This window comes from Ranitomeya imitator, chromosome 2, assembly GCF_032444005.1.
Source record: "Ranitomeya imitator isolate aRanImi1 chromosome 2, aRanImi1.pri, whole genome shotgun sequence".
Taxonomy (NCBI): domain Eukaryota; kingdom Metazoa; phylum Chordata; class Amphibia; order Anura; family Dendrobatidae; genus Ranitomeya; species Ranitomeya imitator.
In genome coordinates this window covers 716,255,112-716,281,229 of record NC_091283.1, presented here as the reverse complement: position 1 = coordinate 716,281,229, position 26,118 = coordinate 716,255,112, and the positions used below count along the sequence as shown (strand labels likewise).

General features: G+C 43.6%; 1 protein-coding gene across 2 annotated transcripts in view; it reads right to left on the bottom strand.

Annotated features, from left to right (window-relative positions):
- CHAT (choline O-acetyltransferase) overlaps nucleotides 1-26,118 on the bottom strand; it is a 210,109-nt gene that overhangs the window by 49,408 nt on the left and 134,583 nt on the right. For both annotated transcript variants that reach the window (XM_069753141.1, XM_069753143.1), the window contains exons 10-12: nucleotides 12,882-13,010; nucleotides 9,768-9,890; nucleotides 6,525-6,666 (exon numbers count right to left, since the gene is read on the bottom strand). In XM_069753141.1, the coding sequence (XP_069609242.1) occupies nucleotides 6,525-6,666; nucleotides 9,768-9,890; nucleotides 12,882-13,010 (394 nt within the window). The remainder of the gene's footprint in view (nucleotides 1-6,524; nucleotides 6,667-9,767; nucleotides 9,891-12,881; nucleotides 13,011-26,118) is intronic.

The window sequence follows — 26,118 nt, the reverse complement described above, 5'->3', positions numbered from 1 at the left end:
TCATCTCCTCCTGCATATAGTATACACCTGTGTGTCATCTCCCCTGTATATAGTATATATGTTTGTGTCATCTCCTCCTGTATAGAGTATATACCTGTGTGTCATCTCCTCCTGTATATAGTATATACCTGTGTGTCATCTCTCCTGTATATAGTATATATCTGTGTGTCATCTCCCCTGTATATAGTATATATCTGTATGTCATCTCCTCCTGTATTAGACCGCGTTCACAAGTTATTTGGTCAGTATTTTTACCTCAGTATTTGTAAGCTAAATTGAAAGCCTGATAAATCTCCAGCCAACAGGAAGCCCTCCCCTTTGGCAGTATATATTAGCTCACACATACACATAATAGACAGGTCATGTGACTGACAGCTGCCGTATTTCCTATATGGTACATTTGCTGCTCTTGTAGTTTGTCTGCTTATTAATCAGATTTTTAGTTTTGAAGGATAATACCAGACTTTTGTGTGTTTTTGGGGCGAGTTTCATGTGTCAAGGTGTGTGTGTTGAGTTGCATGTGGCTACATGCATGTAGCAACTTTTGTGAGATGAGTTTTGTGTGGCGACATGCGTGTAGCAACTTTTTGTGCGTCGAGTTGCATGTGACAGGTTAGTGTAGCAAGTTGCGTGCAGCAAGTTTTGCACATGGCGAGATTTGCGCGTGGCGAGTTTTATGTGTGGTGCCTTTTGAGTATGTGCAAGTTTTGTGTGAGGCAACTTTTGCATGTGTTGCAAATTTTGTGCATGTGGCAATTTTTCCGCGTGTGCAAGTTTTGCGTGTGGCGAGTTTTCCATGAGGTGATGACATAGCCTTAGTACTTGGTCTCTTCCTTCACTATGGCACATTATTTTGGATTTTCATGAACCCCGCATTTCTTAAAGCATCCAGAACCACCTGTACTTTTGGCTGATGAGTAGCCCAGTCAGGGCTAAAGACCACTATGTCATCGAGATACGCTGCGGCATATTTCTTATGCGGAGCCAGTATCCGATCCATTGCCCTCTGGAAGGTGGCTGGGGACCCCTGCAGACCGAAGGGTATCCTGGTGTATTGAATACACCCATCGGGTATCGAGAAAGCTGTCTTCTACTTGGCACTCTGGGACATGGGGATCTTCGTCAGGTCCACGGTTGTAATATACCTCGCGGGTCCAAGTTTCTCTATGGGTTCGTCCACACGAGGCATCGGGTAAGCATCAAAACTAGAGACTTCATTCAGTTTGTGGTAGTCATTGCTGAACTGCCACTCACCTTCAGGATTCGGTACAAGGGTGATGGGACTCAACCATCCACCTTTCGACTCCTCTATCACCCCAAGATCTAGCATCCTCTTCACCTCATTGGATATCACCTCTCTGCGTACTTCTGGAATTCTATGGAGCTTGAGGTTCACCCTTACGTGCGGTTCTGTCAACACGTCATGCTTGACCACCTGCGTATGCCCCGGCAACTCTGAGAATAGGTCACTGCTCCGCTGAAACAGCTCCCGACACTATTGCCTCTGGGCCGGCGTCAGAGTCTCTGGTGACATCATTCACAGTACCTTTGAGACTGGCTCCCAGGCAAGGGGTGTCCAGCGATTCTTGGTCTCGCCAAGGTTTTAGCAAGTTCACATGATAGACCTGGTGCGGCTTCCTTCGCCTCGACTGGTGTACCTTATAATTAGCTTTGCCCAGTTTTTCCTACACCTCATATGTGCCTTGACATTTGGCTAGTAACTTGCTCTCCACTGAGGGGATAAGCACTAGCATGCGGTCCCCTGGCTGGAACTGCCTCAGCCTCACTGATCTGTTATACACCCTTGCCTGTGCCTCCTGTGCCTGGAGAAGATGCTCCTTCACAATAGCAATCACTTTTACCATCCTCTCCTGCAGCTGGGTGACATCCTCTATGATGCTACGGTGTGGCTTGACCTCAGCTTTCCACATTTCCTTTGCGATGTCCAGGAGCCCTCGCAGATATCAACCAAATAGGAGCTCGAACGGCGAAAAGCCTGTAGAGGCCTGGGGAACATCCCTGATGGAGAAGAACAGAAACGGAAGCAGCTAGTCCCAGTCTCAACCGTACTTCTCAATGATCTTTTTGAGCATGGCTTTCCAGGTTTTTATGAAGTGCTCTACTAGGCCGTCGGTCTGTGGATGGTACACTGAGGTTCACAGCTGGGAAGTCTGGAAGACCCTACAGATTTCTTTTATAACCTTGCTCATGAAGGGGGTTCTTTAGTCTGCAAGAATCTGATTCGGCAGGCCAGTACTAGCAAAAATATGGACAAGTTCCCCAGGAGATACTCTTAGCCGAAGAGTTCCTTAGGGGTACTGCTTCAGGGTACCGGGTTACATAGTCCATTACCACTAGGATACATTGGTGCCCTCATGCAGATTTAACTAAAGGACCTACTAGGTCCATGGTAATTCACTCAAATGGGATCTCTATTACAGGTAACGGGACTAGAGGACTTCGGAAGTGCGCAGAGGGAGCAGTTATCTGGCAGGTGGGGCAGGACCTACATTAATTCAGGATCTCCCAATAACATCCCGGCCAATAGAACCTCTGCATTATGCTATACTGTGCTTTCTCCATCCCCAGATGTCCCCCCCGAAACATGCAAATGGGCCATGTTTAGAACTCGCTGTCGATATGGCCCTGGGACCAACAGCTGTTCCACTATTTCACCTCCCCTCAGTGTAGTCACTATATACAGTAATTAACTATTGATTGCAAAGTATGGGTACCCGGTGTTAGCCCCCAGTTAGAGCAACCCCATTAATTACAGACACATTTTCAAAGGCCCCTTTTAGGGTAAGAACCTGCATTTGAGCAGTCCCAAAACTTTCCCCAGAAACCCCCAGATCAGGAACCTTGGCCTTACTGGTCACCGTTTTGTCCTCATCACCAGCTAGCACACACAAAGGCAACTTCTCCACCTCTGACGTGGATTCTTCAGGGTGATGCTGGCTCCTGCCTGAGCCACTGGGCAACCTTGCTTTTCCCCACAATTCCCAGAACAGGCTGAAGTCCTGCCCAATTATCACAGGGTGCAGTAAGTCTCTGACTACCCTGACCTCATGGAACTCCATACCACAGCTCGTTTTAATCAACACTCTGGCAACCAGGTAGCCTTTGGCATCCCAGTGGATACAGCGTACGCCCACAGGTTTCCCTGGGATCAACTGGTGGGCAAGCATGGCCCTGATCAATGTCACCAAACTCCCAGCATCTAATAGTCTGGATGCAAGTACTCCATTTATGGTCACAGGGCACGACTGTGGCCCCGCTCCGGGCAGAATACGAGCAACGCCTGCCTAGGCTACAATCCATCTGCATGGCAGACGTAGGACAATGAGCTGCTATGTGTCCAGGACCACAACACCGCCAGCAGATCATGGCTTTACCAGCAGCCTTTGGTAGCCCCTCAGTGGCTCCTTGGGATCTCTGACTCTCCCCAGTGGTGGCTCTGTTATCCCTCTTGTGGGACTCAGGCTCCCACTAGGTATCCCAGTAAGAAGATATACCACCCCCTGCCTTCCTCAGTGACCTCTTGACCACCTGGCACCTTTCTACGAGGCGCACCAGGTCATCCGCATTCCGGGGGTCTCCTTGGGCAACCTAGGTCTGCATCGGCTTGCGGAGAGAGTGAACAAATCTGTCCATGATGACCCGCTTGACAATCTGGGCTGGAGTGGAGGACTCTGGCTGCAACCAATTCTGAACCAAATGCAACAAGTCAAACATTTGTGAGCTGGGAGGTTTGTCACAACAATGTGCCCAGTGATTAACCCTTTTGGGCTCTGACAGACATAGTGACCCCTGAGTGTGCCAATATCTCTGTTTTCAACTCGGCATATTCCTGGGCATCCTGTAAGGTCAAATCAAAATAAGCTTTCTGGGGTTCACCTGTCAGATAGGGGGCCAGAACCTCCACCCACTGCTCCGGGGCCAGCTTCTCCCGCTCTGCAACCCGTTCAAAAACAGTCAAATGCACCTCTATATCATCCACTGGGGTTATCTTTTGCATGGCTCGTCTTACCGCTTCCCGGATGCACGAGTCATCAGCTTGATGTGGGGGAGGGGCGGTTTCTCTGCTGTGGACCTCTCCTATCAGGCGTTCCATCTGCCTTTGCGGTTGTTGCAGTTGTTGCATTAGGAGTTTATCAGTCTCCTGCTGTATATGAGGCTGTTGCTGCTGACTCAGGATCAAGTGCTTGAGTAGCTTGTCCATTTTGTCTGCCTGCTGTTTCATCTCCGTAGCGGCCTTAGCACAGAACACCGCTGCTACACGTGTTCCTGGAACGTTTGCCTGCATTCTCCACCACTTGTGGAAGGTTGGCTCATTTAGCTCCTCCTTGAGATAAACACAGGCACACATGGGGATAAAGTCGCTGGGTGGTTTATTGTATCATAAACCCAAAATGGTAACAGAAAAACAGCTTTTCTGGCTCAGAAGGAAATAAAAAGTTCATAAACAGTCCTGCCTAGCACTTTGGGCCAAAACATATGGCACCTCTCACAGGAGAGTCAGTCTAGAGGCTTCTTTGCCTCAACACAACACAGATGTCATGCTGCTGCAGTGCAGTACAGTGCAACCTCCACCAGGGGGAGCTTGAGAGGGAAGTGAGACTGCACACACAGAGCAGCAGAACAGACGCCACCAAGTGGCGAGAGAGTGGTCTGACAAGCCGAGTCAGAGCAAGAGATATCACAACAGTACAAAAGGATTAGACAGAATGGATAGTCAGGAAGTAGCAAGAGATCAATAAACCAGAACGGGCAATATACGGTACAATAGGGATGAACAGTAACGGAGTCAATAGCCAAGCCAGGAGGTCAGAACAAGAGAATCAAGCAGATAAACAGAGAAACAATGGGAAAAAGGCAGTCAGAGGGAGCAAATAGATACGGGACAAGTCAGAGATCACAGCAGGACAAATCAAGAGTTACCAAAGTCAGGTTCACACTCCAAAGACAGAACTATAGCTGACACCACCAACAGGATACCTGGGAGCTAAATAGCAAACCTGAGCCCAGAATGAGGCAGAGCAAAGTTAACCCTTGACATGATCTGCCCGAGAAAGGAGCAGACAGGACTAAACTCTGGAACGGATCATGACAACAGACAGAGGAAAAAAACAAACTGGCTGGACATTTATTTCTCCAGCCACACCCTTGAGATGGAGATATGGTGAGTAGGCATCCCACCCATCTCTTACCTACTCACCTAAAAACCCGCCAATAACATGGCCACTTAACTCCTTCAGCAAATATCATGCTGAATAGAAACGTATGAGTTTCTAGATCACAGAGGAAAGCATATCTCCCCTCACATACAGTGCCAGTGACCCTGTCACACTATATTTTTTTCGCTTCACTAACTATTTAGTGCTGATGCATCACACACAAATCAGATTGCAAAAATATTTCAACACAGATTGTAATGTAATAAAATAGGTAAACAGCCAAGGGGGAGAGGAGTGAATACTTTTGTAAGCCACTGTTAATGACCACAAGTTTCATCTATAGTATACAGATCAGACACAATGCTAATGGAGCTATTCAGGTTTGCAGAAAGACCTTGCCAACATCAATGTATATATTTAAAAACAACCAAGGGCGCTGCACATTCCTTGGTCCTCCTCCTGCTGCAAATACACGGACACAACTACAAAAAATGTCCGGTATCGAGTGTAAAGACACAATAACCATATATATATACAGTATGTATTCGCGCTGGAGGTGCCGATAAATCTAGTGCACAATTAAATAAAAAGGCTTACTGCATAGAATATCACTCACACTATGATTAGTCACTTACCTCATTAGCATTTGGCGTCTGTTTTCCATATACAGTCCCCGCGGTTACCAGGTTTTCATATTAGTCTTTAGGGTCTTTCCAGATGTATGCGTAACGCTGATTTTCCAAAAATGTGCGAGGAAAGGGTGTTAACCTGTCCCGGCCGGTGACAGTCACCCCTTACCTCACAGACGATGATTCCCGATCTTCAGCGGTGAAGCCGCGCTTTAACAAACGAATTGCCGGCGAGGTGCAGTAACACTGCAGGACTTCGCGTGACGTCACATACACGTGACACTTGTATGTCGTGCCACGTGTATGTGACGTCACGCGAGTTCCTCTGTGGTGTAACATCAATAATACAAAGTGGATGAACACCACTGGTTGATTAGGTGCACTACAATAACAATGTAGCTTGCCACGCCTGTCATTTCAGAGATTGCTACAACTGTACCACTCTTACAAGTAAAATAGTATGACATTTTTACATGAAGATTATTTAGAAAAATGCTTAATTTTGCATTTAGTAAATTATAGAGCAATTAAAAAGGAGTTTTTAAAGGTACATTCTTATGAACTATTATGGCACTGGAAAATGTATAACATGGGCCCTTTCCTTGGTACCCTCCTCTATGAGTCAGATACAAAAAGTTCATATATATTTTAAATTTTATTTCCTTTTCAGCATTTCTTCATTGTAAAGAAGTCTTCTAAAAATAGAAAATTATCTTACCGGTATTGTAGTTTTACCATCCACCATTGCTTTTACGAAAGCTAAAGCTTCAGAAGTGGATGATCTTATGTTATCTACTCTCCCCATTCGAAATCGGCGAATGGAGGCGCTTTCATATGTAGGGACAAGCTGTCTGTGGCACCTACATAGAGAAAAATAGGCTATATAACGCTGTATATTTATTTTCCTTAGGCATTTCTGAGGGTAGGTGCACATGGTCAGTAAAAGCTGCGGGTTGGGCTTTGCGTACCTCCGCAGCATACAACCTGCAGCGTCCAGATGGTACAGCATAGTGGATGCTAATGCTGGAAATCCCATGTCCACTATGCGTGCACCGACACCCGCGGCTTACCTGCCTAGACAGACATACGTCGTGTCTTTCCAGACTGCAGCATGTCTATTTTTCTTGTGGAGATGTTCAGTCTCCGCAAGATACATTTCACCCATACAATGTATTGGACGCAGTGACTCCGCTTGGTTCAATGAATACATGCCGAATACCTGTGTTCAAAAGTCGGCAACGCTTTTGGATGCAGCGGACATGTGCTGCATCCAAAGCGCTGCCAATTACTGACCGTGTGCACATACCCTAAGACATTTACAGTAGGTGGATACAATGTGATATTAGTCATGTTCAAAAATGTATCCCATATATTTGAATGCATTTACCACACAATCATAGAGAACATTTTGTTAATTAAATGTGTTAGTCTCATTAGATCTTTAGTAGGATAAGTTAAAGAAGAAACGTAGTGACTGTGGAATGTCAGTAAACTAAATCTCCATAGCGCTGCCACCATTGGCAAACAGCTTATTCCACCAGGGAAGCCTCAACCAGCCAGATATTTCTCCCGCAGTAACTGATGCAGACAAAATCAAGTACTACATGCTGGCCATTCAATTGTCTTACAAGGGTTGCCCGAGTCTACAAGAACAGATAGATGTTGCTCTCATAGCACGGTGGAGACCTTAACCCATAGAGTGGGTTGGCAGTCCTAAACAAATGACCATATTTTTTATATGAGACAATCTATTTAATGCTTTAAGTAGGTTTGTGTTGCATCTACTAAACCAACGTTCAGCTAATCTGAGTATGTCCACATCGCTGCAAGATTGTACCAATCCAATACCTCGGATGAGCTCTTCAGGCCTGTTCTGTTGAAACTGAGCCACAGTCTTACTGTGTGCATGCTTAAAGCTAGCTGTCATTTCACCCCCAACATAAAAGAACGGCTTCACTGCCTTCGTTCTTCACAAATTGAGTAAAGGGGTTGTCCACTTTCAGGGCAGTTGATCACATGTGCTGAAAAATAGCTGAAATAACAAAACTGGTTCTCAACCTCCATTGGTCCAGCTGCACTGGTCTCAGTGTGTTTCTTGAAGTGGTGACATCATGTCAACCATGTGCATGACTGCTGTAGCTAAACAATGTGCTGGGCAGCTCGCGCAGCCTACCTTGGCATTGCTGTTGAGCTCAATGACTGGCTACAGTGTAGATGTGCGCTGTCAACATGATGTCACCATTGCAGCCAAAATACTGAGACTAGAGCAGCACCAGGGAGATAGTGCTGGCCTCAAGGAGGGTGAATCCCTGCTATGTTTGTTATTTTAGAATCCCTTTAACTACTTTTAGTGAGCAGTCCAGTCTATTTTGTCCAGGAACTAATCCTATTCACCTGCTGTATAAGGGTACCGTCACACAGTGGCAATTTGATCGCTACGACGGCACGATCCGTGACGCTCCAGCATCATAACAATATCGCTCCAGCGTTGTAGACTGCTGTCACACTTTGCAATGTACGACACTGGAGCGATAATTTCATGACGTATGTGCGATGTAGAAGCCGTTGGTTACTATGCGCACATCGTATAGAATATCGTGCACACCTTTGTTACACCATGCGATCATGCCGCCTCAGCGGGACACTTGACGACAAAAGAAAGTTTCAAACGATCTGCTACAACGTACGATTCTCAGCAGGGTCCCTGATCGCAGGAGCATGTCAGACACAGCGAGATCGCTGGAACGTCACGGATATATCGCTGGAACGTCACAAATCGTGCCGTCGTAGCGATCAAAATGCCACTGTGTGACGGTACCCTAACTTACAATGTACAATCTTTTTGAGTAGTTGATTTAAAATCTTCAGCATTCTGCCACCACTATAGGTGCTAAATCTTCCTTTCCCCCCCTTTCCAGCATTCATTGAATCTGGCACTGTCAGATTGCTGTATGCAGTTTGATAAGCAGGAGAGCCAATAGTGGGAGACAAGTACCCACTTGCCATATTTCTGCTGTTAGAGAAAAGGGAGATACCTAGCGCCCGGAACTTTTGAGCTCTTTTTTAAGAAGGTAAAACATCATTTTTGGCAAAATGGAGTATTTTACAATATTGTCAATAACTGCATTAGCCATCAAATAAAAATTTTGTTGAATTTACAGTGATCATCTAACCACCATTTAACTACATTAGCTGTAAAATCATTAGCATTGTATATTCTGTATAAATAATGAATAATTGGTGAGTCAACATCATTTATTTCTGTAATTATCTAACAGCTAGGCATAATTGAATTCTTATAAATCCTGCAAACTTTTCATTATAGATACATAGACTTTAGTTAGTTTGACATAGTAATGTAAGTTCCTGGCTTAAAGTATTAATAGTTTAGGCTGCAACCATGTTACTCTTGTACGGTGTTAAACAGAATTATCATTTACAGTAGGGTTAAACAACTATGTTTTCTTTAAAGGGAAACTGTCCTGTGAAAAAAAAGCTATTAATCTGCAGATATGGGGTTAATCTGAAGGTTCATAGCCTTCTGAACCTGTGCGGCTGCTGCACTGAAAGCGCGGCTACCAGCAGGATATGAACTTTCTTCCTGCCAGCAGTCTCCGGCTTCAGTCCCGCTCGGTACATAGTGGCGTCTGTAACTGCGCCCCTGCACTGACTGACAGCTGGCTCTGTACTGATGCACTGCTGAGCCGCCTGTCAGTCAGTATATGTAAGCCCAAACCAGGAGTTGAGGAATCAGAGGAAAAGTATAATAGAAACACGTCACCACTTCTGCATTTATCACCCACTCCTGGTTTTGGCTTACAAATACTGATGTAAAATACTGACCAAATATAGAATATGTAAACGTGGCCTATAGTGATTTTTGCCACACATAACAATTTTCCTTTTAGGAAACACTTTAGTTTGTAAAATGTTGGATATTTACAGATGCTTGATTGCTCACCTATAAAACGCCAGCTGTAGAGATACCTGAATAAAAGCGTCTGGACTCATCTTCTGCTTTTTTATAAACTCTTTTCCATAACCTTTAAATCTATAGACTGTGAAATCAAGATTCTTCACTATCCTGCAAAAGACAGATACAAATATGGGTTATGTGCTCAAACACAAGACATTTATCTACTTTAGCTACTATACGCTTTTAGGTTTTTTCGTTTTGTCTTTTTTTAGAAAGTTGATTTATATACATTTTTATTTTTTACTGTAGACCAGATACTGTCCAGTCACTACTTAGAAAAATATGTATGGTGGATGCTTAATTATTTCCCTCTGCTGTTGGATGCTTTCTAACCCTGCTTCACTTGGAGCAAAGCTTTAAACTGTGACTATAGCTTAGCTTCTCTGTCTACAGGGAGTCTGAGGTAGTCACAGAAACACTTGTCTCATCATTGTTGGAGGCTGCGTTCCTTATGGAGCACTGCCTCCTCAGATTAGTTGCTGTGTGTGAACACAAGTCTGACACAGGCTTTCCCATGAAGTCATTGTGCCTCCATTTCAACTGGTTAAGATAGCATGATCCTCTCTAAAGGGAATCTATGGGAGGGGTCACCAATAGTGATGTGCGAACATGCTTAGATAATGTCTTATCCGAGCATGCTCCGGTGTTATTCGAGCATCTGGGCGTGCTTGTATATTATGTTCGGGTCCCTGTGGCTGTATGATTTGCGGCTGTTAGACAACCTCAACACGTGTGGATTGTCTGTTTGTTACGCAATCACGCAATGTGGTGAGGCTGTAACAGTTGCAAATCATTCAGCCCCGGGGGAACTGACCATAATATACGAACACGCCCAAGATACTCGGATAGACGTTATGCGAGCACGTTTGCCCATCACTAGTAGCAATTGTCACCTGCCATGGTTCTGGAAGGGATGGGCTGTACGGAGTTAACTTTGCTGGCCTCCTTTTGGTTTGGGGAGGGATATATTAACCTGCTCTCCTGTGGGGGGTTTGTCAGTGTTAGTTCTGTCCTCGGCTGAGCAGCTGACCTTGCTATACCTGTGTATACCATTTGTTCCCATGTGCTTGTCCCTCATTTTGTGTCTGCCCTCTGATTCTGTACCTCTGCTATTTCTCTGGTTCTGATCTCTGGCTTGCTCTCTGACTGCTCTCCTTGTCTGTGTCCTTGGTTAGTGTGTTCCTGTCTGGCTTTTCTGACTTCAGGTTGTATTTGACCATTCTTTAGTCTGTGCCCTTGTATACTGCGTTGCCCTCTGGCTATTGTACCTGGCTGGTCTGACCACTCTCTCTCTCCTTCTCCAACCACTCCCCCTGTCAGGGCCGGCTTCAGGTTTTTGAGGGCCCTGGGCGAAAGAGTCTCAGTGGGCCCCCCCTTTAACACATACCACGATTCATGATCGCATATAACACAGCCCACGTAGCATATAACACAGCCACGTAGCATATAACACAGCCACGTAGCATATAACACAGCCATGTAGTATATAACAGCCCACGTAGCATATAACAAAGCCACGTAGTATATAGCACAGCCCACGTTGCATATAACAGCCCATATAGTATATAGCACAGCCACATATTATATAACACAGCCCACGTAGCATATAGCACAGCCCACATAGTATATAACACGGCCCATGTAGTATATAGAACAGCCATGTAGTATATAGTACAGACATGTAGTATACAGCACAGCCCCCCTCCCCCCAAGAATGGCTCCATAGTCCAGTCCAGCACTCACTGTTATAGCAAAAAAAAACACTACTCACCTCTCAACGTGCCCGCGCTGCTCCCTGCTCTGGTCCCGGCTGCTGCTGCTGCACTGCCTGAAACACAGCGAGTGTGCGATGACATCATCGTGCACCCGCAGTGTCAGAGGCAGTGCGGGGAATGATGGGAGAGGGAGCATAATTTGCTTTGAACTTTACCGGCAGATGCCGGTATAGTTCAATGCAGCAGGGGAGTCGGCGCTGGCGGCAGGCGGGTCCCCCTGCCTCACAAGGGCCCCATAGTGGCTGCATGATGTGCCGCTAGCTGAAGGCCCCTGGGGGAGCGGGTGCTCTAGGTACTGGCAGCTGCCTGCCCCTAACGCCGGCCCTGAATGGGCTCCCCTGTCTTGCCAGGGCCCCGGCGCTTGCCCGGGTACGCCGGGTGCTGACGCCGGCCCTGCCCCCTGTGATCACATGTCTCAGGTCCTGTTAGTGCAGCTCGCTCTCTGCACCAGCTATACACTTCTATTAGTTACTGCTGTCTCCCCATTCTCCCCATTCACTCCCCCTACCATTCATTCCCTGGACACAATCTGTTTGTCCGTCACAACACACACCCTGTGTCATTACATCACCCCATTGACGCCATCTTTTAAGTACAACCTAAAACTGGTCTGGCTCTTTGCTACTGACAGCAATAATGCATTGGAAAAGTATATAAGCAGCAGATTGCGTTGTAAAGTTTCATAGCTGGACTAAAACAGGCATTAAAGCAGTTTAAGAAAAAAACATTTTTCTTCACACAAAGTTTTTTTTAGCATATTAATAAAGAGCACAAATATTGATATATTTCCAATCATAATAGAACGTGTATTGAAGTAAAGATTTTATTTTAAATGCAAAGCAAACATAAAGCTCAAAGTACACGGTGAAATTCTAATGGCATATCTCAACAAGGATCCCTGTTTGGATTCTCAGCGATCCAGGGTCGGGAAGGTTATAGGGTGCATTCATAGAGCCATGATTTCACATAATGGAAATATATTTGGATTCTACTGAAATCAATAATTACAATACTTGTAAAAAAAATGTCACCTACTGGGGCACTTGCCTTAAAGTGGGAAATGGCAAAAATCCAAAAACTACAAATTATTCATACGAATCCTTACTGAACATGTCCAAAGAGGCACTAGTTTCCAATAACCCCCGTCAGCCTGGTATAAAAACAAATAATATTCCTGCCCCCTCTAAATCTTTGTGCTTCTGTCAGTCAGACCTGAATTTGATAGTGGCACATATGAATTTGCAATCGGCAAGAGATCAACCAAAATGTTTTTTATCGTAGCTATTGAGGATCTCCACACAAAAAGTGAAAATACAGTTCATACCTTTGAAGTTTGTCGGCCGATGATGCTAAATGTCCCTGAATTTCTGGGGAGCATTTCCATCTAAGCCTCCTAGGTGCAGGGAGTTCACTCACAGAATCTGCTCTTACTAGTTTTTTCGGACTGTTTTTCCTGAAAAACGAAGAACAAACAGATTTAATGTGGATTAAACATTAGGATTCGTTTTTTATTTAACAGTGAAGAGTGGAGCACATCAGAGGCAGTTTCTTGTCTATGTAGGACAATTTCTGATTTGTATAAAGTTTGCAGATTCTGTGCTTACACCAACCATAGCCCTATTTTATGCCCATACAGACAGTACACTTTTTTGTGCAATACATTCTTTGCATTCGAGTTCTCTCGCTGCTGACCTTTGCTGATGCCTGCTTCTGCTATTCTCCGACACATCACATTTGCCTAGTCTTACATAGAGTTTGCATACAGCTCTTATTACCGTGCTGCCTGTCTTCTTGAATTGTCCAACTATGCTTTGTAACTTTTTACTTTTCAGTTTCATCTGGGAATATAGACATGTGTATAGGTTGTTGGACCTCTCGGTGCCTCCAAGAGCATGGGCCGACATACAGAAAAGTGCCCCTGTTCAAGAACAGTAAATGGGCCCTTTGAGGTCAAATAGCTCATCATAATGCACAATTCCACCAGGGGAAATATTAATAATTATGATAACCTTAACCCCTTTACCCCCAAGGGTGGTTTGCACGTTAATGACCGGGCCAATTTTTACAATTCTGACCACTGTCCCTTTATGAGGTTATAACTCTGGAACGCTTCAATGGATCCTGGTGATTCTGACATTGTTTTCTCGTGACATATTGTACTTCATGACAATGGTAAAAATTCTTTGATAGTACCTGCGTTTATTTGTGAAAAAAACGGAAATTTGGCGAAAATTATGAAAATTTCGCAATTTTCCAACTTTGAATTTTTATGCAATTAAATCACAGAGATATGTCACACAAAATACTTAATAAGTAACATTTCCCACATGTCTACTTTACATCAGCACAATTTTGGAACCAAAATTTTTTTTTGTTAGGGAGTTATAAGGGTTAAAAGTTGACCAGCAATTTCTCATTTCTACAACACCATTTTATTTTAGGGACCACATCTCATTTGAAGTCATTTTGAGGGGTCTATATGATAGAAAATACCCAAGTGTGACACCATTCTAAAAACTACACCCCTCAAGGTGCTCAAAACCATATTCAAGAAGTTTATTAACCCTTCTGGTGCTTCACAGGAATTTTTTGAATGTTTAAATAAAAATGAACATTTAACTTTTTTTCACAAAAAATTTAATTTAGCTCCAATTTGTTTTATTTTACCAAGGGTAACAGGAGAAAATGGACCCCAAACATTGTTGTACAATTTCTCCTGAGTATGCCAATACCCCACATGTGGGGGTAAACCACTGTTTGGGCGCATGGCAGAGCTCGGAAGCGAAGGAGTGCCATTTGACTTTTCAATGCAAAATTGACTGGAATTGAGATGGGACGCCATGTTTCGTTTGGAGAGCCCCTGATGTGGCTAAACATTGAAACCCCCCACAAGTGACACCATTTTGGAAAGTAGACCCCCTAAGTAACTTATCTAGAGGTGTGGTGAGCACTTTGACCCACCAAGTGCTTCACAGAAGTTTATAATGTTGAACCGTAAAAATAAAAAATCATATTTTTTCACAAAAATTATCTTTTCGCCCCCAATTTTTTATTTTCCCAAGGGTAAGAGAAGAAATTGGACCCCAAAAGTTGTTGTACAATTTGTCCTGAGTATGCTGATAGCCCATATGTGGGGGTAAACCACTGTTTGGGCGGATGGGAGAGCTCGGAAGGGAAGGAGCGCCGTTTGACTTTTCAATGCAAAATTGACAGGAATTGAGATGGGACGTCATGTTGCGTTTGAAGAGCCACTGATGTGCCTAAACATTGAAACCCCCCACAAGTGACACCATTTTGGAAAGTAGACCCCCTAAGGAACTTATCTAGAGGTGTGGTGAGCACTTTGACCCACCAAGTGCTTCACAGAAGTTTATAATGTAGAACCGTAAAAATAAAAAATCATATTTTTTCACAAAAATTATATTTTTGCCCCCAATTTTTTATTTTCCCAAGGGTAAGAGAAGAAATTGGACCCCAAAAGTTGTTGTACAATTTGTCCTGAGTACGCTGATACCCCATATGTGGGGGTAAACCACTGTTTGGGCGGATGGGAGAGCTCGGAAGGGAAGGAGCGCCGTTTGACTTTTCAAAGCAAAATTGACAGGAATTGAGATGGGACGCCATGTTGCGTTTGAAGAGCCACTGATGTGCCTAAACATTGAAACCCCCCACAAATGACACCATTTTGGAAAGTAGACCCCCTAAGGAACTTATCTAGAGGTGTGGTGAGCACTTTGACCCACCAAGTGCTTCACAGAAGTTTATAATGCAGAGCCGTAAAAATAAAACAAAATTTTTTTCCCACAAAAATTATTTTTTTAGCCCCCAGTTTTGTATTTTCCTGAGGGTAACAGGAGAAATTGGACCCCAAAATTTGTTGCCCAATTTGTCCTGAGTGCGATGATACACCATATGTGGGGGGAACCACTGTTTGGGCACATGGGAGGGCTCAGAAGGGAAGGAGTGCCATTTGAATGCAGACTTAGATGGAATGGTCTGCAGGTGTCACATTGCGTTTGCAGAGCCCCTAATGTACCTAAACAGTAGAAACCCCCCACAAGTGACACCATTTTGGAAAGTAGACCCCCTTAGGAACTTATCTAGATGTGTGCTGAGCGCTTTGACCCACCAAGGGCTTCACAGAAGTTTATAATGGAGAGCCGTAAAAATAAAACAAAAATTTTTTCCCACAAAAATTATTTTTTAGCCCCCAGTTTTGTATTTTCCCGAGGGTAAGAGGAGAAATTCGACCCCAAAAGTTGTTGTCCAATTTGTCCTGAGTACGCTGATACCCCGTATGTTGGGGGAAACCACCGTTTGAGCGCATGGCAGAGCTCGGAAGGGAAGGAGTGCCATTTGGAATGCAGACTTAGATGGAATGGTCTGCAGACGTCACATTGCGTTTGCAGAACCCCTAATGTACCTAAACAGTAGAAACCCCCCACAAGTGACCCCATATTGGAAACTAGACCCCCCAGGGAACTAATCTAGATGTGTTGTGAGAACTTTGAACCCCCAAGTGTTTCACTACAGTTTAACGCAGAGCCGTGAAAATAAAAAATCTTTTTTTTCCCACAAAAAATATGTTTTAGCCCCGAGTTTTGTATTTTCCCAAGGGTAACAGGAGAAATTGGACCCCAAAAGTTGTTGTCCTATTTGTCCTGAGTACGCTGATACCTCATATGTTGGGGTAAACCCCTGTTTGGGCACACGGGAGAGCTCGGAAGGGAAGAAGCACTGTTTAACTTTTTCAACGCAGAATTGGCTGGAATTGAGATCGGACGCCATGTCGCGTTTGGAGAGCCCCTGATGTGCCTAAACAGTGGAAACCCCCCAATTATAACTGAAACCCTAATCCAAACACATCCCTAACCCTAATCCCAACAGTAACCCTAACCACACCTCTAACCCTGACACACCCCTAACCCTAATCCCAACCCTATTCCCAACCGTAAATGTAATCTAAACCCTAACTGTAACTTTAGCCCCAACCCAAACTGTAGCCCTAGCCATAACCCTAGCCCTAATCCTAATCCTAACCCTAGCCCTAACCCTAGCCCTAACCCTAGCCCTAACCCTAGCCCTAACCCTAACCCTAGCCCTAACCCTAGCCCTAGCCCTAACCCTAGCCCTAACCCTAGCCCTAACCCTAGCCCTAGCCCTAGCCCTAGCCCTAACCCTAGCCCTAACCCTAGCCCTAACCCTAGCCCTAACCCTAACCCTAACCCTAGCCCTAACTCTAACCCTAGCCCTAATGGGAAAATGGAAATAAATACATTTTTTGAATTTTTCCCTAACTAAGGGGGTGATGAAGGGTGGTTTGATTTACTTTTATAGCGGGTTTTTTAGCTGATTTTTATGATTGGCAGCCGTCACACACTGAAAGACGCTTTTTATTGCAAAAAATTTTTTGCGTTACCACATTTTGAGAGCTATAATTGTTCTATATTTTGGTCCACAGAGTCATGTGAGGTCTTGTTTTTTGCGGGACGAGTTGACGTTTTTATTGGTAACATTTTCGGGCACGTGACATTTTTTGATCGCTTTTTATTCCGATTTTTGTGAGGCAGAATGACCAAAAACCAGCTATTCATGAATTTCTTTTGGGGGAGGCGTTTATACCGTTCCGCGTTTGGTAAAATTGATAAAGCAGTTTTATTCTTCGGGTCAGTACGATTACAGCGACACCTCATTTATATCGTTTTTTTATGTTTTGGCGCTTTTATACGATAAAAACTATTTTATAGAAAAAATAATTATTTTGGCATCGCTTTATTCTCAGGACTATAACTTTTTTATTTTTTTGCTGATGATGCTGTATGGCGGCTCGTTTTTTGCGGGACAAGATGATATTTTCAGCGGTACCATGGTTATTTATATCTGTCTTTTTGATCGCGTGTTATTCCACTTTTTGTTCGGCAGTATGATAATAAAGCGTTGTTTTTTGCCTCGTTTTTTTTTTTTCTTTTCTTACGGTGTTTACTGAAGGGGTTAACTAGTGGGCCAGTTTTATAGGTCGGGCCGTTACGGACGCGGCGATACTAAATATGTGTACTTTTATTGTTTTTTTTTTTAATTTAGATAAAGAAATGTATTTATGGGAATAATATTTTTTTTTTTTTCATTATTTTGGAATATTTTTTTTTACACATTTGAAATTTTTTTTTTTTACTTTTTTACTTTGTCCCAGGGGGGGACATCACAGATCAGTGATCTGACAGTTTGCACAGCACTCTGTCAGATCACTGATCTGACATGCAGCGCTGCAGCCTTCACAGTGCCTGCTCTGAGCAGGCGCTGTGAAGCCACCTCCCTCCCTGCAGGACCCGGATCCGCGGCCATCTTGGATCCGGGGCTGGAGGGAGCAGGGAGGGAGGTGAGACCCTCGCAGCAACGCGATCACACCGCGTTGCTGCGGGGGGCTCAGGGAAGCCCGCAGGGAGCCCCCTCCCTGCGGGAAGCTTCCCTGGACCGCCGGCACATCGCGATCATCTTTGATCGCGGTGTGCCAGGGGTTAATGTGCCGGGGCGGTCCGTGACCGCTCCTGGCACATAGTGCCGGATGTCAGCTGCGATAGGCAGCTGACACCCGGCCGCGATCGGCGGCGCTCCCCCCGTGAGCGCCGCCGATCGCACTGGACATACTATCCCGTCCATGGTCATAGGGGCCCACCCCACATGGACGGGATAGTACGTCCGATGTCAGAAAGGGGTTAATTGACCTAAAACAGGAAAGGTTTATTCTGATTTCATGTCAGATATTGAGAAAAACATGCATATGTGTCTTTTTATATAATGCATCTAAACTTCTGGTTTCAACTGTAGAAGATATGGTTATGTCAGCGAGTGCCCATATTCATATATACTGTATATGTCTACTATCTGTTGTGGATTAGTGATATGGCGACATTTGTACATTAATATTGTATCAAAAGACCAAACGTCACCAATAGAAAATCCCTCATTTTAAAAAGATTCTATTCCAGACAAAATCTTGTGCTTCTTCATTTAGTCGAACACGCAGAGTAAAATGTGTCTCCCATCGATGGCTATTAATCTGTGCACGGCGTACTCATTGTTGTGAGGACCACAGGATCCAGTTCAACATTATATCTATTCTTTAGCCTACAAAGGCTGCAAATTTCATCATGAGAATATTTATAATCCCGCTTATTCTGACAGACATTCGCTGGAGGGGAGAACATACAAGACTGCAATTTACAGCCAGTTGGTAATAAAGGATTTAATATTATAATTGCTCGTTAGTATTATGTGTCATGAATTTATGAGCAAGATATGGAGGTTTTATCTGACATAAGCTAGTTATCCTGCCGGGTAGGATGATGGGAGCTCAGTCATTTTATACAATAGGTCAAATTATAAATGTTATTGCAAGCAATGGTGTAACACTTTAGAAAACTATTAAATTCTACTAAGCTCATTATTTGTTATGTCAAAGATGGAATCATTTCTGCTTTAATGATATGGGGTTTTGGATGTGGTGGGGATTCAGCTGCTGCAAAAGCTTCTCATAACTGTTGTTATATTGATCATGTCACATGAAAAAACGCTATTAACCTTCAGATATGGAGTTAATCTGCAGGTTAATAGCGTTCTGAACCTGCCCGGCACCTGCACTTTGAGCCCCACTGTCGGTAGGAAATTACGGTAACTTTATTCACCCTGGCAGCGTTTGGCATTCAGTCACGGGGTTGGTGCCAGTGCGGGTTCAGTCACTGCTTTTTGTATAATGAGCAGCGGCTGTAAGTGCTCTCCCCTCACTGACTGAAAGCAGCTCTGCATTAGGGCCGGCTGTCAGTCAATGCTGGGGACGCGGTTACAGCTGCCGTTTTTTTATACACTGAGCGGTGACTCAACCCATGCCAATGCCTCCCCTAAGACTGAACGCCAAACACTACTGGCTGGAATAAAGTTAATTTACTCCCGACAGCGGGGCTCAGTGCGGGTGCTGAGAAGGCTCAGAACACCATTAACCCACAGATTAATTCCATATCTGAAGGTTAATAGCGTTTTTTTCACATGACAGGTTCTCTTTAATTTCAGTAGACACTGACCTATTATGCACTTGATTTTTATTGTCAACAAAAGACTAAAGTTTTCCTATTATCAGAATTATCGGTGCTTCCGCAAAACCCTAACAATCAGTGTTTTGAGATATGTCCATTGATAAAGATCTAATTAAAGGAACACGTTCAGGATATTCTCTCAGAATTCTCAGCGCTGGTATAAATAGACTACTACAAAATCCTTTTTCTTCTCGTACTTTACAGCAAAACTGCTGGTTTCAGTAATAAAATTGTAATGACAGATTCCATTTAAAGTACAATATTGTTGGAAAACCTTTTCATTTTATTTTACTATTGCAAAGGTGCAATTTTAGCAAGGTTGTGGGCAAGATTGGATTATACAGAGCTCAGCATTCAGAGAACTGCTAGATTTGCAGCAGATAAAGCAATAATTGTTTCAAACTGACAACAAGGAGCCCAGTAAGCGACACATCACTGGAATCAGAGTCTCTGTCCCTACTTTATGCTGGATGACAGCATGTAAATTTCTATGTAGCTGTCACACTCGTGTCAGGTAAGCCACCTGCCAGTCAGAGCATTACGATGATTATCAGAAAACAGTAAACTGAATTTTTGGTATATTTTTGGAGACTTTATAGATTCATATTTGGGTCTTTAAATATGTATTGTATCAAACACAAACCTTGTTAGAATTGTTACCACATTTTACTTAAGGTCAAGTTACTAAAAAAACTGCATGTGCAAAATAAGAGCACATTCTGAAAGTTTTAGCTTTTCTGGACCACTCCATGATTAGAAGATTGGTGACCAAGCTTTAGATTTTGTGGCCAAGTCCTGTAACAGTCGATGTAAGCCTGCTGGAGCCACTGAAGATGCAGAAACATCTGTTGTCAATCACTACTGTGACTTTAGGCAAAGTGGGGTATGCTACTAACACTATTGGGAAAGTAAAAGTGAGCCAATGTGTTACTTGGAAAATGGGGAGTAGGATTCAATACCTAGTGGAGTAGGAATGGGCACGCTGAATATCTCTAAGAGGAGAGAGCCCTGGATGGATGATGTGGCTGAGTGAGGGTGCAAGAGGGTGCAAGATTATCAATAGTGTATTATCATAATAGTGTACGCCATGATATCCTGCATGTAATGTCACTGCGGATGTAAAAAAGGATTCCCTGGGAATAGATAGCTTTAAATAACTGCACAAAATACAACTTGGGTTTTCACGTTTTGCTGCTTCAGGATTTTTAGAGCTTTTAGTCACATGTCTCTGAAAAAAAACGGCAGTACTCACCTCTTCTTATCAGGACAATCATTCTTCCAGATCACTCAAAAAGTCTGAAGGGGCTTCATCAGAGAAAAAACCTTACAAGAAGTGCAGGCATTGGAGTGCAGAGGACTGGGGTAAAGTTATTTTCTCCAATGAAGTCCCCTTCACATTTGGGGCATCAGGAAGAATGACCTGTGCAGAGAAGAAAAGGTGAGCGCTACCATGAGTCCTGTGTCATCCCAGCAGTAACAGGAAAATGGTGAGCCGAAAGTAACTCGGTCAAAGGAGAGCAGAAAGGAAACTCTGACACCAGAATGGGGTTTAAGCCACAACGCGTTTCAACGGAAGTACCGTCTTCATCAGGTGGATGTTTCTGTCCTCCTTCGGAGGTGTTCGGCTGGAGCTGCGGGGAAACTGTGCGCCCTCCCCTCGCTAGGGCCAGCGCTCCTAAAGAATCCGCCTTTTACTGACTTTGTTTTACATATCCCAACAGTAAAACATCCTGAGACCATTCCTATGTGGGGGTTTTTATCCACAGAGATGTCTCTCTCATAATTTTGCCTAAGATCACTAACATGAATACACATGGAATCTGTCACGGATCTCAGGGAGGATATCGTTATCATTCCCGCCGCTCACACTAATATACCAAAAAATACCGCCCACTCAGACTTGATGTGATACAAAAGTTTTCAACAAATTTATTGTCATAACAAAAAAGGTTGCCACAGGATAATATGAGCAGTACGTGTAAATCGAAGCCAAACCCAACGTTTCGACCCACCAGGGTCTTATTCATGGGGTTACTTGGTTTCCAGAAGTGCGTATCAAAATGGCAAGGAAGGAAAGCAGGGGGGCAATCCCTTTAATATAAATCCTGTTACTTTGTATTACTTTGCATAAGTCGTTGAGAGGACGTAGAAATCCTATTTTGTAGTAGAAAACCAGGAGAAATGGCCGTCACATCCGTGATGGGCCTGTGGTATCCTGGAAAACCTAAAAAGGCGACGTTCCAGTGCCCAGTAAGATGTAGTGTGCTATGTTGGGGGTAGATGGCGAATTTATAAGCTGCCTGAGGTAGAGTTGTATCACAATTGCTGGGTCTGTGGTGTCCTGGAGTAGCGGCACATCTGCGTCCAGTCCTAGCGTAAAGGGGGGTGGCGGGTCTACTTGCCCCCAATAGTATTGCTGGACTAAACGAGCTGGACCTGTGGTGTCCTGGAATAATGGCACATCCGTGCCAAGTTGGGTATGGTGCACTAGGATGACGGGGGATGGCGGATCTAGTAACCCCCACTGATATAGCTGCACCAGGCGTGCTTGACCTGCAATGTCCTGGACTTCATGAAAAGAGCGGTCCTCCTGTGCCATGCTCATGAAGTCCAGGACATTTCAGGTCAAGCACGCCGTCCGTCGCTGCAAAGTCTCCCAAACGCACAGGGCAAATCCGCTGCCACCAGGTCTGATTGCTTAATTAATAACGGGTCCGCAGCCAACCCAAATTAGTAGCATAATTCACTTCAGAGGATGTGACAGTACGCTATAGAGCAAGGAGAAACAAAGCTAGTAATTTTATATATTTTACTCTAAAAAGGTAGGCAGTGTTTACAGAAGGGTAAAATGATATTATAAACGAAGACAAGTATCGTATGTACAGTACAATTACAAATAGAATGGCATTAATGTTGAGAAAGCACTTACGGTTCCTTGTGTCATTTCATCTCATGGCAGACCATGTGGCTCGGGGGAAGGGCAACATATCAAGATGCATTACAGATGGGTCTCGCAGCTAGACCCTAGACAAAAGACTAGTGAAGGCTGATGTCTCACTCACTTATCTCCGTGCCCAAAACTGAGGCACTCCCTCTGTGGTGACCTCACTCAGTGGCTGAATTCTCCTCTTTCTTAGGGTTATGATAAGCCATTTCTATAAATAATTCGCTGTATGAACCTCGTAGAAAAACGACACAATGATCGTGATGCTCACCAAGTCATGGACGTTCCTTTAAGTATAAACACGGAGTAGATATATGACCCGCTTACGGAGAAATCCGTTCCTTGCATTTCGTTGGGTTTAGATCCTAGCGATTTCAGTGAGTTAAAGATTTCTCGGTGGACATTCTGAATATGTAACTTTTATATCTCTATCCCTAATCATAGTTATTAAGGTTGAAGGAAGACTATAAGTCCATCTAGTTCAACCCATAGCCTAACCTAACATGCCCTAACATGTTGATCCAGAGGAAGGCAAAAAAAACCCATGTGGCAAGAGTAAGCTCCACATTGGGGAAAAAAATTCCTTCCCGACTCCACATACGGCAATCAGACTAGTTCCCTGGATCAACGCCCTATCAAGGCATCTAGTGTATGTACCCTGTAACATTATACTTTTCCAGAAAGGTATCCAGTCCCCTCTTAAATTTAAGTAATGAATCACTCATTACAACATCATACGGCAGAGAGTTCCATAGTCTCACTGCTCTTACAGTAAAGAATCCGCATCTGTTATTATGCTTAAACCTTTTTTCCTCCAAACGCAGAGGATGCCCCCTTGTCCCGGTTTCAGGTCTATGAATAAAAAGATCATCAGAAAGGTCTTTGTACTGTCCCCTCATATATTTATACATTAACATAAGATCACCCCTTAGTCTTCGTTTTTCCAAACTAAATAGCCCCAAGTATAATAACCTATCTTGGTACTGCAGACCCCCCAGTCCTCTAATAACCTTGGTCGCTCTTCTCTGCACCCGCTCCAGTTCAGCTATGTCTTTCTTATACACCGGAGACCAGAACTGTGCACAGTATTCGAAGTGTGGTCGAACTAGTGACTTGTATAGAGGTAAAATTATGTTCTCCTCATGAGCATCTATGCCTCTTTTAATGCATCCCATTATTTTATTTGCCTTTGTAGCAGCTGCCTAACACTGGCCACTGAATATGAGTTTGTCATCCACCCATACACCCAGGTCTTTTTCATTGACGGTTTTGCCCAGAGTTTTAGAATTAAGCACATAATTATACATCTTATTACTTCTACCCAAGTGCATGACCTTACATTTATCCCCATTAAAGCTCATTTGCCATTTATCAGCCCAAGCTTCTATAAATCATCCTGTAATATAAAATTGTCCTCCTCTGTATTGATTACCCTGCAGGGTTTAGTGTCATCTGCAAATATTGAAATTCTACTCTGAATGCCCCCTACAAGGTCATTAATAAATATGTTAAAAAGAAGAGGGCCCAATACTGACCCCTGTGGTACCCCACTGCTAACCGCTACCCAGTCCGAGTGTGCTCCATTAATAAACACCCTTTGTTTCCTATCCCTGAGCCAGCTCTCAACCCACTTGCACATATTTTCCCCTATCCCCATTATTCTCATTTTATGTATCAACCTTTTGTGTGGCACCATATCAAAAGCTTTTGAAAAGTCCATATACACTACATCCACTGGGTTCCCTTGGTCCAATCCGGAACTTACCTCTTCATAGAAACTGATCAAATTAGTCTGACATGAACGGTCCCTAGTAAACCCGTGCTGATACTGGGTCATGAGGTTATTCCTCTTCAGATACTCCAGTATAGCATCCCTTAGAATGCCCTCCAGGATTTTACCCACAGTAGAGGTTAAGCTTACTGGCCTATAATTTCCGAGTTCAGTTTTTGTCCCCTTTTTGAATATTGGCACCACATTTGCTATTCGCCAGTCCTGTGGTACAGACCCTGTTATTATGGAGTCTTTAAAGATTAAAAATAATGGTCTATCAATGACTGTACTTAATTTCTGCAGTACTCGAGGGTGTATCCCATCCGGGCCCGGAGATTTGTCAATTTTAGTGATTTTTAGACGCCGCCGCACTTCCTGCTGGGTTAAGCAGGTTACATTCAATTGGGAATTTTTATCACTAGTCATTTTGTCTGCCATGGGATTTTCTTGTGTAAATACTGATGAAAAAAAGTCATTTAGCATATTGGCTTTTTCCTCATCCTCATCCACCATTTCACCCAGACTATTTTTAAGGGGGCCAACACTATCATTTTTTAGTTTCTTACTATTTATGTAGTTAAAGAATATTTAGGATTATTTTTACTCTCTCTGGCAATGAGTCTCTCTGTCTCAGTCTTTGCTGCCTTGATTTGCTTTTTACAGAATTTATTTAATTTTCTGTATTTATTTAATGCCTCATCACTACCTACTTCCTTTAATTCTCTAAATGCTTTCTTTTTGTCACTTATTGCGCCCCTTACAGCTCTATTTAGCCATATTGGTTTCCTCCTATTTCTAGTATGTTTATTCCTATACGGTATATACTGTGCACAGGTCCTATCCAGGATGCTAATAAACGTCTCCCATTTTCTTTGTGTATTTTTGTGTCTCAGGATATCGTCCCATTTAATTGCACCAAGATCCTCTCTCATCCGTTGGAAATTTGCCCTCCTGAAGTTTAGTGTCCTTGTAACCCCTCTATTACACATCTTTTTAAAGGATACATGAAAACTTATTATTTTGTGATCGCTATTTCCCAAGTGACCCCCAACCCTTATATTTGATATACGGTCTGGCCTGTTGGTTAATATTAGGTCTAGCAGTGCCCCCCTTCTTGTTGGGTCCTGAACCAGTTGTGAAAGGTAATTGTCTCTCATAGTTGTCAAAAACAGATTACCTTTGCTGGAACTGCAGGTTTCTGTTCCCCAATCTATTTCAGGGTAGTTGAAGTCCCCCATAATAATGACTTCTCCTTGAGTCGCAGCTTCATCTATTTGCTTTACGAGGATATTCTCCATTGCTTCCATTATTTTTGGAGATTTATAACAAACCCCTATCAGTAATTTATTATTTTTCCCCCTCCCCTTATCTCCACCCACAGGGATTCTAAATTTTCATTAAATTCACCTATATTATCACGCAGGATGGGTTTTAAGGACGATTTTACATATAGACACACCCCACCCCCTCGCTTATCTGTACGGTCATTTCTAAACAGGCTATAGCCCTGCAAGTTAACAGCCCATTCATATCTCTCATCCAGCCATGTCTCAGATATCCCCACCATGTCATAATTATGCTCCAACAACATTAGTTCTAATTTGTCCATTTTGTTGGCGAGGCTTCTGGCATTAGTATACATATATTTTATGTATCTCTCTGCACCTGTATTCTTTCTTAAATTATTAACTGTTCTAACTCCACCCCCCATGCCACCGCCACCCCCAACTTCCTTATTTGTGCCCAGGTCTCTATCTGC